The 14245-nt window shown below is 37.6% G+C and overlaps 1 protein-coding gene across 1 annotated transcript; it reads right to left on the bottom strand.

The window, feature by feature from the left end:
• Positions 1-6826: 6826 nt before the first annotated feature.
• On the bottom strand, positions 6827-12455 carry LOC107571154 (uncharacterized protein PB18E9.04c-like). Its single transcript, XM_016257443.1, has 15 exons — positions 12123-12455; positions 11847-12041; positions 11610-11708; positions 11025-11163; positions 10577-10935; positions 10170-10367; positions 9825-10019; positions 9605-9703; positions 9159-9297; positions 8843-9052; positions 8390-8586; positions 8161-8259; positions 7725-7863; positions 7447-7638; positions 6827-7132 (listed from the first exon to the last, which is right to left on the bottom strand). Exons 1-15 carry the CDS (start codon positions 12453-12455, stop codon positions 7086-7088), a joined length of 2640 nt encoding a protein of 879 aa, XP_016112929.1. The 3' UTR covers positions 6827-7085.
• Between the last annotated feature and the right edge of the window lie 1790 nt (positions 12456-14245).

Here is a 14245-nt window from a genome sequence, read left to right on the forward strand (position 1 = left end):
CATCCACATGAAATCAGAAAGTATTAATATTACGGACTGGGAGTAACCTGATACTGGCAGGTAAATGAGCAACAGTGAACAGTCTGGGTCATATAAACCTTACAAAACTTTAATACAAATGTCTTCCTATATATATATAGACACACACCTCTGTGAAATGTACAGATGTGATGAGAAAGACACGATGAATCAAAACTCATCACAAGCAGCATTTTCATATATGTATGTAAAAACAAACATACGCACTGCACTAAATATAAAACACACATGACACTAAATAATGCAAACGCCGCTTAATTTATTTATTGTTTAACATTGAATATTTCCAGTGAGACAAACTGAATTCCAGCTGCCTCCGTCACTAAACCCTCCTTCATCTCAGTTTAAAGTTACACGCGTCATTCTGGAAACTAGGGATGTTTTTCACTGGCTGGATTCAGCTCTTCCTCGGGCCCCATTCAGTTCATGCATGATTCACATTATGACGTTTCCTGCGTTCAGCAAATGACTCAGCACTGATACAACATAGTGATTATAAAGCTAGGATTAGCGCGACGAAACCTGCAGACACACCTCTATAAAATTCACCTACTTTCTACCTCCTCACCTGCACTTGTGTGTCTAGTTAAAATAGAAATAAAGTCTCTCCACACCTGCAGACGTCTTCACTGACTCACCCGTTTGAAACAAGCACTCATCAAATAATAGAATAAGATAATTGCTTTAACGCTTAATATAAAAAGATAGCTTCAGTTTTATATGCAATGCAATTTAATTATATGTTTCATAATGTACTTTACGTTAAATCATTTTTAGTGTACATTCAATATACAGCTTTTACTGAACACTTTCATTAAGAACTGTAAAGCATTTGAAAATCTGACAGCAGAAGAACAAAAAACGTTGCGTAAATCTTTACTTAAAGCTTGTAGCCCGTTAACGATTGACACAAATTAAGTTAACACAAATTGTAGTTACTGTAGTAACGTAATCCATTACATTACATATAACATAATCAGGCTACTTTTTGATTACGTTTAGAATAAGTATTTTAATGCATTATGCTGTCTCATAATGCATTGTATGACCTCACGGATAAACCTATTATAATACATATCTAAACATCCAATTTCAGATGTAACAAGGAATCTGCAAAGAATTTATGGGAAGGGTTAGGTAAGATGTAGAGTAATGCATAATAACCTACATTAATAATGCATTATACGTAAAGGCTTCAGGTTGTGTTATCGGACATGAAAAGGTTTAATCACTATAAATGTCAATTGGAAAAAAAGCATCTTTGCTTAAAACGTCTTATTACATAAAAGGTCACATTTTTCTAGGCAGTGCTGAACGTGTGATCGCTCAAACTTGTTCATGATTGAAGAAACTTCTAGTTACTATTTCACCAGGTTTCTGGGTTTAACTGCACTTACAAGTATTTAAAAAAAATGTGACTGGCCCGGTCTAGAATGACAGTATGCTACAACTCAACTTCAGCGTCTCTAATTTGGGTCAGAAAATTTCCAGAACATGCCTGACAAAAGTGCATTTTTTGTATTCAATAGCACTGACCTGTAACACACTGAAGACGTGAGCGTGAACAGATTAATAGAAAAGTAAACTACCGAATTGTTCGTAAATGCTCATACCTTTGAAATCTACATTTTACATGAAATATTTTACATGAAAGAGTTTCAGGAACATTCGTGCGTCGGACATTCATTCTTTCATAAAGTTCTGTTTGGAAGAAGGCAGAAAACATGTGTGTTAATGCTTTTTTACAGTTCAATGGCAAATAGTAACAACCATTAAAGGAACCTTTAGGAAGAAAAAAAGAAGACAAAGAAACCACGTGCACATTCAAATACCAGTCAAGTTAGTTAGCCAGAAACATCCCACCTTCTTCTAAAGCCTTTATAAGAATAAGAAAACTCATTTAAGAAAATTATGTTGGGAATTAAAAAAAATAAAAATAAAAATAAATAATAATAATAGCCTACTAAAAAAAATGAATGCCATCTTTAATCTGTGCTGCATTGGCACCAATTTGGTATTCAAATTCAGTGGCATCACATTTCTACTCAGATTCTGTAATTATTCCATGCCGTTCTAACCTGTATGCCTTTCTTTCAGTGAAACACCAAGGGTTAATTCTTGAAGTGAATAAGAATAGAAACAGTCAAGCTACAAAATAACAAAATCAAGCATAACCATGTCACAGAAGTGGTTCATATCTGACAGTTTTCACAAAAACGGCTTAGACTCCCTTTGTGCCTGCTTTCTGATGTCAAAGCCTGGAGGTCTTTATTTTATTTTAAATCTAAATGAAAGTAAAAAAAAAAAAAAAAGAAATAATTGTGTTTGGCTCTTCTAAAGTCCGAAACATTTCTCATTTAAATTCTGGTGTTTTACCTTCAGTGAAATAATTTGTAAAAAAAAAAAAAAAAAACGTGGGCCTCTTATTTGATAGGGCACTTAAATTTGATTGACAAATACATTTAGTTGTCAAATCAAGTTTTTACGAACTAAGAGCACTGACTTAAGACTTTCCTTTCTTTTAAGCACTTTGAAACTACAATTCATGCTTTTATTTCTTCTAGAATTGATGATTGTAATTTCCTGTCTCTGGGAATAAACAGTTCTTCATTACCCAGATTACAGTATGTCCGAAACACGGCTGCAAGACTCTTAGCTGGTGTTCGCAAATACGAAGATATTACTCCTGTGTTAAAGTCTTTACATTGGCTCCCAGTCCACTTTAGAATTTAAAGTGCTTCTGCTTGTTTTTAAATGTTTAAATGGCCTCACTCCCTCTTACTTCTCTGACTTGTTGTGTGTACACCATCCAGTGAGAACTCTGTCAACCAGAGTTTGTTCACTGTTCCAAAGTCAAAATTAACATCCAGATTGTAATCGAGCTTTTGCCATAGCTGCGCCTAAACTTTGGAACACTTTACCAATCCAAATTAAAACTGCACCAACATTTTTAAAATCAAAGTTAAATGCGTATCTCTTCACTATAGCCTATGACTTGTGATTTCCTTTGTTATCTGTTGTTGTTTGCTGGGTAGTATTTTTAGAGCATTGTTCAGCACATTGGTCAACTGTGTTTTTTTGTTTGTTTTCTTTTTAATAGTACAAAAAACTATTTTTGGATGATAAACTTTTAAGTTGATCCACTGAGACATTGTTTTCATTAACCCACAAAGTTTTTTAAACAGTACTTAATTTTGTGTGCACTCTTAAAAATAAAGTTGCTTCACAGCAATGCCATCGAATAACGTTTTTGTCTAAATGGTTCTATAAAGAACCGTTAACATCTGAAGAACCTTTCTGTTTCACAAAAGGTTCTTTGTGGCGAAAGAAGGTTCCTCAGATTATAAAAAGGTAAGAAAGAGATGGTTCTTTAAAGAATCTTTGACTGAATGGTTCTTTGTGGAACCAAAAATGGTTCTTCTATAGCATCGCTGTGAATAACCTTTTAAGCACTTTTATTTTTAAGAGTGTATTCTTAAAGGGGTCCTATTATGCTTTTTCACTTTTTAAACTTGAGTTAGTCTGTAATGTTGTTGTTTGAGCATAAAAAATATCTGCAAAGTTACAAAGCTCAAAGTCCAATTCAAAAGGAGATATTTTATTTAACAGAAATCACTTTTCAAAAACTACAACGAACAACTCGTTTGGACTACAAAGCATATTTTCCGGGATTTGTGATATCACAAATATTGACGAATGGCACGAAACCTGGTTGAGCTGCACTAAAGGCAACAAGTGTTATCACTATGTCGGAGACACACTAGCTTTCCCAAGGCAGACGAGCTTAGAGTGGTTAAAATCATCCGGGTTTAAATTGTGCTTAAATTGATTTGATATTGATGCAATATTTACACTGAAGCTCGCAGGCGGCTATGGTAAGGGGCATGACATTTCCCGACCAGGTGCTAAGTGCTGCCAATCACAACACACACTCGCCCAGCTAACCAGTCACAGCACACACTGGCCCAGTTAACCAATCACAGCACACATTGGCCCAGCTAACCAGTCACAGCACACACTGGCCCAGTTAACCAATCACAGCACACATTGGCCCAGCTAACCAGTCACAGCACACACTGGCCCAGTTAACCAATCACAGCACACATTGGCCCAGCTAACCAGTCACAGCACACACTGGCCCAGTTAACCAATCACAGCACACATTGGCCCAGCTAACCAGTCACAGCACACACTGGCCCAGTTAACCAATCACAGCACACATTGGCCCAGCTAACCAGTCACAGCACACACTGGCCCAGTTAACCAATCACAGCACACATTGGCCCAGCTAACCAGTCACAGCACACACTGGCCCAGTTAACCAATCACAGCACACATTGGCCCAGCTAACCAGTCACAGCACACACTGGCCCAGTTAACCAATCACAGCACACATTGGCCCAGCTAACCAGTCACAGCACACACTGGCCCAGTTAACCAATCACAGCACACATTGGCCCAGCTAACCAGTCACAGCACACACTGGCCCAGTTAACCAATCACAGCACACATTGGCCCAGCTAACCAGTCACAGCACACACTGGCCCAGTTAACCAATCACAGCACACATTGGCCCAGCTAACCAGTCACAGCACACACTGGCCCAGTTAACCAATCACAGCACACATTGGCCCAGCTAACCAGTCACAGCACACACTGGCCCAGTTAACCAATCACAGCACACATTGGCCCAGCTAACCAGTCACAGCACACACTGGCCCAGTTAACCAATCACAGCACACATTGGCCCAGCTAACCAGTCACAGCACACACTGGCCCAGTTAACCAATCACAGCACATTTTGTATTTCAGAAGGCGGACCTTCATTTGATACAGGAACTATTCGAGCCATTCATGCCAGACTGGGGAGAGAGGTGTTGTAATAATGTAAAATATGTGGAAAATAATGTGTTTTTCGAACAACCTAGTATGAGTGCCTGTTCTAGTACACCCCAAAACAAAAGACTTTGTAAACGAGCATAATAGGACCCCTTTAATACTATTCATGTTCAGGAGATAAAATGTTCCAATGACAAAAACAAAATCAAAAGAATAATAATAATAATAATAATATAGGATATTTAAAATTGAATATTTAAGCCTTAAGTATAACTATAAAAATAGTTTTTCTTGTTGGTTTGTTTTTTGTCCGTAGTTGTAAAAAAGAAAGATCATTGAAATAAAAAGTAAGATAATATTACAGAAGTTCGTCCTGAATTTCATGTTTAATTCAATGTGCTACTTTACAATTAATTATGAAATTTACTACTCATTTCTGAGTGAAAATTGTTTCTATACTTTTTTTTTTCAGTGAAGTTTGGCAGAAGATAACATTGTTGCTTCTGCATCTTTTCTTTTATACAAATAAAAAAATAAAAAAAAAACTGTTAAAATATGTTCAATCTACTGCATCACCTTATATAATATTCCTGTAAAGCAATTTATCTCAGTCTACAATTTGGTGACCCAACACAGTACTAAAATTATTAATAATTAAAAAATAAACATGTTTAATTTTTTGTTAAAGGGGTCATATGATGTTGCTAAAAAGAACATTATTTTGTGTATTTGGTGTAATGAAATGTGTTTATGCGGTTTAAGGTTAAAAAACACATTATTTTCCACATACTGTACATTATTGTTTCTCATCTATGCCCCACCTTTCTGAAACGCGTCGATTTTTACAAAGCTCATCGGTCTCGCACACAAGTGAGGTGTGCTGTGATTGGACAGCTATCCAGTGCGTTGTGATTGGCTGAATGCCTCAAGCGTGTGACGGAAATGTTATGCCCCTACCATATTGTGATGGCGTGTCCGGCCGGAGCGACGAGACAAAAACATTAAAACCCATTACAAACGACGCATTTGTTGCATCCGGTGGGGACATAATTGGCATTGTAGTCTACTCTCCCAGGATCAGGAAATGGTCCTCCATAAAATGTGCTGCACACATCTGAATATTTGGGTTGAAGTGTTCTGGAACAGTGTTGTAAATACAACTTAACCACTGATTTCTAGTCGTGTCCTCTTTTGGAAGACCAAACAAAGCAGTTTCGCTTTCACAACGAAACACAGCGTGTCCACGACATGGTGGCGGCAGCAACAATACTACAGCGAGAATAAAGTTACAACTTCTTTCTTTGCGTGAACATTTGGGCGGCGTTATGCAAATCTTCCCACACAGTGACGTAGACATGTGGGGGCGTGTTAGAACGAGGCGTTTTCGGAGGGCGTGGACGAGTCTTAACTTTGATAAAGAATATCTATTTGGGTTTGAGACTTTAGTCTTTGCAACTTTAGGGATCTTATCTATTCACAAACAGCTTGTAAAACTCCAAAGAGAAAGGAAAACTTGAAATCGCATCATATGACCCCTTTTGTTAATGATTTTTGAGCATGAGGGAATGTCACACAACCTGTCCATGTTACTGTTTGCATTTAGCTAAGTTCTTTGCTGTGCATTAAACCCTTATTCCATGCACTGGTGAAAGCACACACACACACACACACACACACACACACAGAGAGAGAGATCTAGCAGTTTTATTGTTTACATTAACATTTTATTATACATATTTTTCTTCAAAAAAAAATACATGTGACTTTATTTAAAACTTACAGGCAACTACAGGTTTGAGGCAACAGTTGCAAAATAAATTAAGAGATCTAAAAATAATTATCTTTGATAATGCCAGCCACGTGGTGGCATCACACTTGCAATTAAATGAACAGACCAATTACACTCATTTGTATCTGCCCTCTCTGTGCAGGAGCCTGCTTTTAAGTAGCAGTACATTAGTAGAATGCAAACACTAATGCTCACAAAAACACACTCAAACACAACCTCTCTCACACGTACACACATATAAAATAAATGATGTATTGCCCTCTTCCCAAATTTGCAGCTCCTTTCCTCATTGTTCCCAGAGTCACAACATTGCACAGTTATAAATATGCTGCATTACATATACTTTAGTGTTGGGTTCATCAAGCGTTCAGTGCTCATCGACCAATTTCAGAAAGCAAATGATGTGTTGGCAGCATCCTTACAACAGGAGGACTGCAAGGATCCCTGAGAGAATTACCAGAGCAGCTGAAAAGACAAGAAAAAGGAATAGTTAAGTCATTTATTAAAGAACTTCAAATGCTTTATCCTAATATTTTTGCTCAGGTAACTGACTCTTGAAAAGCACATCATGAAAATTATACTACTTCTATTAGCTAGAAATAACTCTTGTATTGCAAATGCTGTTCTGTCTGTTGGGCAAATGCGTATCATGCACCAATTAATTTCAAACAAGAGCATTTAGCAGCTAAAGAGTCCTTTGTGTCACTCTTTTTAACACACTGTAGATATTTTCTCTCAAAATGCAGATTCTACCTGGTGTGGCCGTATACAATTCTTACCCTGAGATGCAGCATGATGCAGTGCATTGCTCCCTGCTGTAGTAGCAGGTTTTGCTGTAGTAGAAACTGTAGTAGTGGTAGTAGTGGTAGTATTTGTAGTGGGTGTTATTATGACAACATCTGAGCTGTTAGTGCTGGTTAGATCAACTGATGAATTTGTAGACATTCGTGTGACTGGCGACCCCAGAGTGCCTGTTGAAATGGAAATAAAGAAAACATTTTAATTTTGCTACCAATTAGAATCTCCTTCAGTACTGTTTTTGTAGTGTCACTCTTACCGTTTGCATAGTTGCCAGTGAAGAAATAGAGGAAAGTATCTGTGTTTGCTGCACGGGTGATGCTGCTGAGGCCTGCAGCTACAAAAATGCACTGAATCCTAGTGTCGCTTACAGAGCCACGGAAGGATCTGGGGTTAAACTGCAAGACAAAACAAGTACAAATGTATTGCTAAAAATTAGATGTCACAGTGAAGGAGGTGTCCCTTAACCTCAAAGCATTCCATAAACCCTCCAGCTCTACTCTGGGTTTCGCTTTTTTCGCTTGCTGCTGTTGAACAAACATTTGCATCGTTACTGTTCTACTGTATAGTTGTCTCAGAATGCTTTGTTCTTTAAAGCCGTCCCCATTGCTGTTCATTACCACATAATGTATAGTCAATAATCTTTTGTGCAAAGCTTGGCAATAAAGAAAATGCTCTGTAAAAGGGAGTCTTACAGTATTATCCGGAGTCAGAATGGTATTATTCAGTGTGGCACGGATGAACTTCGCCACACCATTGTCGTTGGCACAAGAATAGACGGTGTCATTATCACCCTATGAGAAGAAAAGGTAAATAAGTGAGAACCCAAATCTGAGATTTTTTTTTGGTCCAAATCACATTCTTAAAAAAGGGAGTTTTTTAAACGTGGACATATATTAGAAATAAATGTGATGTTTTTCAGACCTCCTTCTTGTCTCGAGACAGGCCAACTGCAATGTAACCATTTGGATCCCCGCTGAGCTCAAAAGTGAGATTGTTGGAGTCTCCGTTCACCCCTCTTGTGGAGGCAAAAAAGCAGCTATTTGAGCTGGATGGATCACAGTTGGCTGGAGTGGAGAAACATGCCCTGTCCTTCTTACAGTTGTCTTTGGTGACCTTGTATTGTAAAGTTATGTTGATATTAGCCTTGAAATGCAATGCTGAAATTCATATAAATCTGTTGAGAATGTTTAATAAATGCATAAAATCTCAAGGTAATTCAAGTTTCAAAAATAAATACTACAGCAATTTGACATCCGACACAATACAATAGCTGTTAACATCGACTCCACAAACGCTTTACTTCACCTTCACCACAAAAAGCAACACAATTGTAAATATGAACAAAAAACTGTCTTGCCAGTCTGTTCCCACTTACATTTGCTGTACCATTATTAGCTGTAGATACTCCAGACGCAGTAGATGCAGTGGTGTTTAATGCTGCAGTGGCAGTAGATGCAGTGGTGTTTGGGGCTGTAGTGGTGGCATCTATACTGGGTGTTATTACTGAAACATCTGTGCTGTTAGGGTTGCTTAAGTCCACTGACCCATTTGTGGCCAGTCTAGTGACTGGAGAATCCAGAGAACCTGGAAAAGGAGTGAAGGGAGGAGTAAGATTTACTTTTGCAAAAAAAAAAATAAAAAAAAATAATGATAATAATAATTTGTCACTGGATCAAAGTTTCACACTCACCATTTGAGACGCTTCCTGTTAAAAAGAAGACAAAATTGTCTGTGGTTGCAGCACGGGCATTGTTGCTGAGACCTGCAGCAGTGAAAATGCACTGAATCTTTCTTCCATTCATCGAACCACGGAAACTTCCAGGGATGAACTGCAGCAAGACAGAAATAATATTACAGAATATTACACTGCAAAGATGGCACAAAACATAAATCAGAGGTGACATATACAGTGCTGTGAGAAACTCTATTTTAGTATATTTTACAGTATATTTTAATTTATTTTTATTCATTATTGCATCTTTACACAGATTTACACAGAGGCAACATTTGATACCTGTGTGGACAGTACCACTCCCTTTTTTAATATACTACTATATTGTTTACTGTTAAGAATTCCCTTTGCTAATATTGGCATAGTATCATTTATAGAGAAGGCTCTCTGAAAAAGGGTCTTACTGTGTTATCCTGAGTCAGTATTTGATTGTTCAGTGTGGAACGGAAAAACCTCAGTTCACTATTGACTTTAGCGCACGAATAGACAGTGGCTCCTTGACCCTGAGGATGTGAAAAATAAATTAGTCAAGGAACCATACTTTGGCTTTTAAAATTACAGTGCTTAATTTTTACATTTAATTAAAAGAAACACATAAAAAAAACACTCGATTTGATCACTTACACTCTTGTCTCGAGAGAGGCCTGCTCCGATGTAACCATCTGTCTCACCACTGATCTCAAAATTTAAATTATTTGCATGTCCACCTACTCCTCTTGTGGAGAGGAAATAGCAGGAACCTTGTGCACTTGGATTACAGGAAAGTGGAGCAGAGAAACATGCTCTATCCCTCTTGCAGCTATCCCTGCCAGTGATGTCCTTCAGTAAACAAAGTAAAATTAAATTGAAAATGTAAGTGCTGGGTATACAAGCTTGCAAAAGTAATTTGTTTTATAATTTAAATGCAACTTTCACTTCAACAGTCAGGATGGTTATTATTTCCATTTTTAAACAAGGAAAAGGGCTTACCAGTGGTAGATTATTGGTGTTGCTGTTGGTCAAGGTATTAGAGCCTGACGGTGTCGTGGTCAAGTTTGTGGTTATGTTGGTAGGGCGTGTTTGGTTCAGATTGGCGGTCGTGTTGGGAGGACGCGTCTGGGTCAAGTTTGCAGTCGTGTTGAGGGGACCCATTTGGGTCATATTGGCGGTCATGTTGGGAGGGACCATCTGGGTCAGGTTCGTAGATGGTGCAGTGGTTGATGTTATCCCTGCCAGTGATGTCCTTCAGTAAACAAAGTAAAATTAAATTGAAAATGTAAGTGCTGGGTATACAAGCTAACTTGCAAAAGTAATTTGTTTTATAATTTAAATGCAACTTTCACTTCAACAGTCAGGATGGTTATTATTTCCATTTTTAAACAAGGAAAAGGGCTTACCAGTGGTAGATTATTGGTGTTGCTGTTGGTCAAGGTATTAGAGCCTGACGGTGTCGTGGTCAAGTTTGTGGTTATGTTGGTAGGGCGTGTTTGGTTCAGATTGGCGGTCGTGTTGGGAGGACGCGTCTGGGTCAAGTTTGCAGTCGTGTTGAGGGGACCCATTTGGGTCATATTGGCGGTCATGTTGGGAGGGACCATCTGGGTCAGGTTCGTAGATGGTGCAGTGGTTGATGTTGCTGTGGTATTAGATGCAGTGGCATTTGTACTGGGTGTTGTTACTGAAACGTCTGTGCTGTTAGGGTTGCTTAAGTCCACTGACCCATTTGTGGCTAGTCTACTGACTGGAGATTCAAGAGAACCTGGAAATAGGAGTAGGGGGAAGAAAATGGTTTACTTCTGCTTCAAAACATAATATATGTAAGTTACTTGATCAAAGTTTTGCACTCACCATTTGATATGCTGCCTGTTAATAGGAAGACAAACGTTTCTGTGGTTGCAGCACGGGCGGTGCTGCTGAGACCTGCAGCATTGAAAATGCATTGAATCTTTTTTCCAGTCACTGAGCCACGGAAGCTTCCAGGGATGAACTGCGCCACAACAGAAGTATAATATTATTTAATATCACACTGCAACGATGGCACAGAAACTCTATTTGAGATGACATATACAGTGCTGTGGGGAAATCTTTGCAATTTCTGACACAAAAATATCTTAAACATACAAACAAGCCTAGCTCAGAATGGCTGAAAAACAAGAAATGTAAGGCTATTCAGTGCAGTGAAGTACTTAAACACTTTTGAAATGTTGTGGCATTGAAATGACTTTAAATGCACAATTCATGCTTAAAAGCCTACAAATATCACAGAACTAAAGTTTAAGGAGTGGGACACAATTCTTCCACAACAGTAAATAACTATAGGAAGGCAGTTGAGAGTGTTATTTCTGGGTGTTACTGACTAGAGGATGAGGCAGTCATAGGTAGTATCCTTTAATCAGCTTTTTTGCATTACCGGTCTTAGAAAAGGGGCCTTACTGTGTTATCCTGAGTTAGTATTTGATTGTTCAATGTGGAACGAATCAACTTCAGTGCACCATTGATTTTGGCACAAGAATAGACGGTGGCACCCTGACCCTATGGATGAGAAAAGTCGATTAGTCAGACAACCAGAATACCATTCTTCACTTTAATAGAGTGTAATGTTTAAAAGTTAAGGACTTTACTTTTTAAAAGAAATGTCTGATAAAAAATCAACTGGATTTGATCTCTTACACTGTTGTCTCTAGAGAGGCCAGCTCCAATGTAACCATCTGCCTCGCCACTGAGCTCAAAAGTAAAATTATTTGCATTTCCGCTTACTCCTTTTGTGGAGAGGAAATAGCAGGAACCTTGTGCACCTGGATTACAGGAAGGTGGAGCAGAGAAACATGCTCTATCTCTCCTGCAGTTATCCCTGCCTGTGATTTCCTGCAATAAAAAAAAAAAACTTGAGCTTTAACAGCCAAGATTGTCATTTCCATTTTTAAATAGGAAAAAGACTTAATTTACTATTGATTGAGTATTAGAACTTGATGTTTTTATAATGTTTGTTACAGTGAGGGGGCCTGACTGTGTCGGGTTTGTGGTGATGTTGGGAGGGCGTGTTTGGGGCAGGATGTTGGTTATGTTGGGGGGTTGTGTTTGGTTCAGGTTGGTGGTTATGTTGGGAGGGCGTGTTTGGGGCAGGATGTTGATTATGTTGGAGGGGCGTGTTTGGTTCAGGTTGGTGGTTATGTTGGGAGGCCGTATTTGGGGCAGGATGTTGGTTATGTTGGCAGGGCTTGTTTGGTTCATATTGGTGGTTATGTTGGGAGGGCGTGTCTGGGTCAGGTTGGTGGTCATGTTAGAAGATATCCAGCTGCCTATGGAGTTGCTACTGCTCGTTGTATTGTTCCCATTGACTCCAATCATCATACATGCTATCCCCAGGATAGCCACAAAGATCAAATTGCTCCTCATCAGTTATGTTTATGAGCTTATATATCTGTTAATCCTGCGGTTTTTGTTACCTGTAATTAAAAATGAAAAGAAAATAATTCAGTTTGTATAAACAACAAAAAAATAAACATTTTAGACAATTTATAATGTATTTTAAAAAGCCATTAATGACAGACAGTCTTTATCTGAAAGACTTTATATTTCATTGCCTTTTATCATTCATCTGAGTGCAGACACAAACAAGCATAAGCCTGGATTCTCAATTCATCAACACCTTAGTTTAACAGAGTTTATTAAGTAATATGTTATTGATAAATATTAAGTCACTTTAACATTAACAATTAAACCTTAACATTAAGATATGTTGCTTAACATCTTTACATGTATTTATATCAGCAGTGGTTGTTTTGTTTGTAGGAACTGCTATTTTAGCTATACTAGTATGCAATCTAAGAAGTTATGTTGTTAGAAGTTATTAACTGATGTGTATTTTCAATTCTTAAATTCACACAAGTGTTACACCACAGTATATACTACACAGTGCAACCATTCAACCTTCTTAATATGGTAAAGAGTAAAATTATAAAATTTGATGAATCCTCAAAATTCATCCTCAAAATTAAACATGTTTTTTTTTCAAATGTATGTTTTAGAAGCCAGTGGCTCCTTAGTTATTCCATAGTCAGTAGCTCTGAAAATAGGGTAATTCGGTCAGCATAGCACTGTCCAATAACATAAAATATGTTGTTCACAGTAGTAAAAAAAAAGTGTCAAAAAAATTACTAATAAAAAATATGTAACTGTCACTATTTAATATTCATTCAATACAATGTATAATATATAATAAGACTTATATACAATATAATATACAATACGAATTATAATTTAAGAAAAAACAAAAGAGAGAAAATAAAAAGCACCAGCTTGCACTGGTATACAAAGACTGGAAGAAACAGTGGTTCCAACAAATATTTGGACACTTTATTATTTATTAATGCATACTGTATCACAAAAAATAAAGGTAAATTTTTAAAAGCTCATAAAAGTGCAGTTAGTTCTGAGATTTTGTTATCTGATTCAATGACATTCAGACATTAGGCGACCTCCTACAAGATATAAGGTATGTATATCAAAGTATCATGCCATTTCTGATTGTATGAATAGACCTCATCTGTTAAGTCTTTGTATAATGCAATGTCATTACACATATCTGTCTCTGGATTCCCGATAGCTCAGTCAATAAGTTAACTGTCGCTTGTGAAGAAAGTTTAAAGCATTCCTTACCCGTGTCTGAGTTGTTCTGGGAGTTTGGGATCAAAGATAGAGGTGTCAGAACTTCTCTGGCTTTAATAACTCACATTCAGGGTGGGACATGAAGGGTTGGACACACCGGTTTTAACTTTGATTCTTTTTTTCACTTCAGACTTTGTCATTTGCACATTCAAACGTAAAAGCAAAATCAACATACATTATTACAGCATGAGCATCTCTGCAGCTCATATTGGTACATTCCTGCTGCACTTTTCAGCTCAACTACTACAGATTTTCCAGTGACGCTGTAAAAACTTTGAGACTACCTTGCAAACGTTCTGAGACAAAGTTCCCTGTTAGATGGGAGTAATCAGATACACGTGAGAATGACGTTTGGAGAAGTATAATGTAAAAATGTAGGGTAACGAGTTAAGTTTTGACCT

The sequence above is a fragment of the Sinocyclocheilus grahami genome, unplaced genomic scaffold (genome assembly GCF_001515645.1).
Source record: "Sinocyclocheilus grahami isolate Dianchi unplaced genomic scaffold, SAMN03320097.WGS_v1.1 scaffold1555.1, whole genome shotgun sequence".
NCBI classification, from domain to species: domain Eukaryota; kingdom Metazoa; phylum Chordata; class Actinopteri; order Cypriniformes; family Cyprinidae; genus Sinocyclocheilus; species Sinocyclocheilus grahami.

Bases quoted from the DNA above. Each gene is read 5' to 3' on its own strand.
- LOC107571154 (XM_016257443.1), bottom strand. From the start codon at position 12,455: ATGACCACCAACCTGACCCAGACACGCCCTCCCAACATAACCACCAAT. The intron at 8,260-8,389 runs GTCTGAAAAACA...TTCTTCTCATAG, and splicing joins TGTCTCGAGACAAGAAGGAG to GGTGATAATGACACCGTCTA. The intron at 7,639-7,724 runs GTAAGAGTGACA...CCATTTCAACAG, and splicing joins CACTGGCAACTATGCAAACG to GCACTCTGGGGTCGCCAGTC.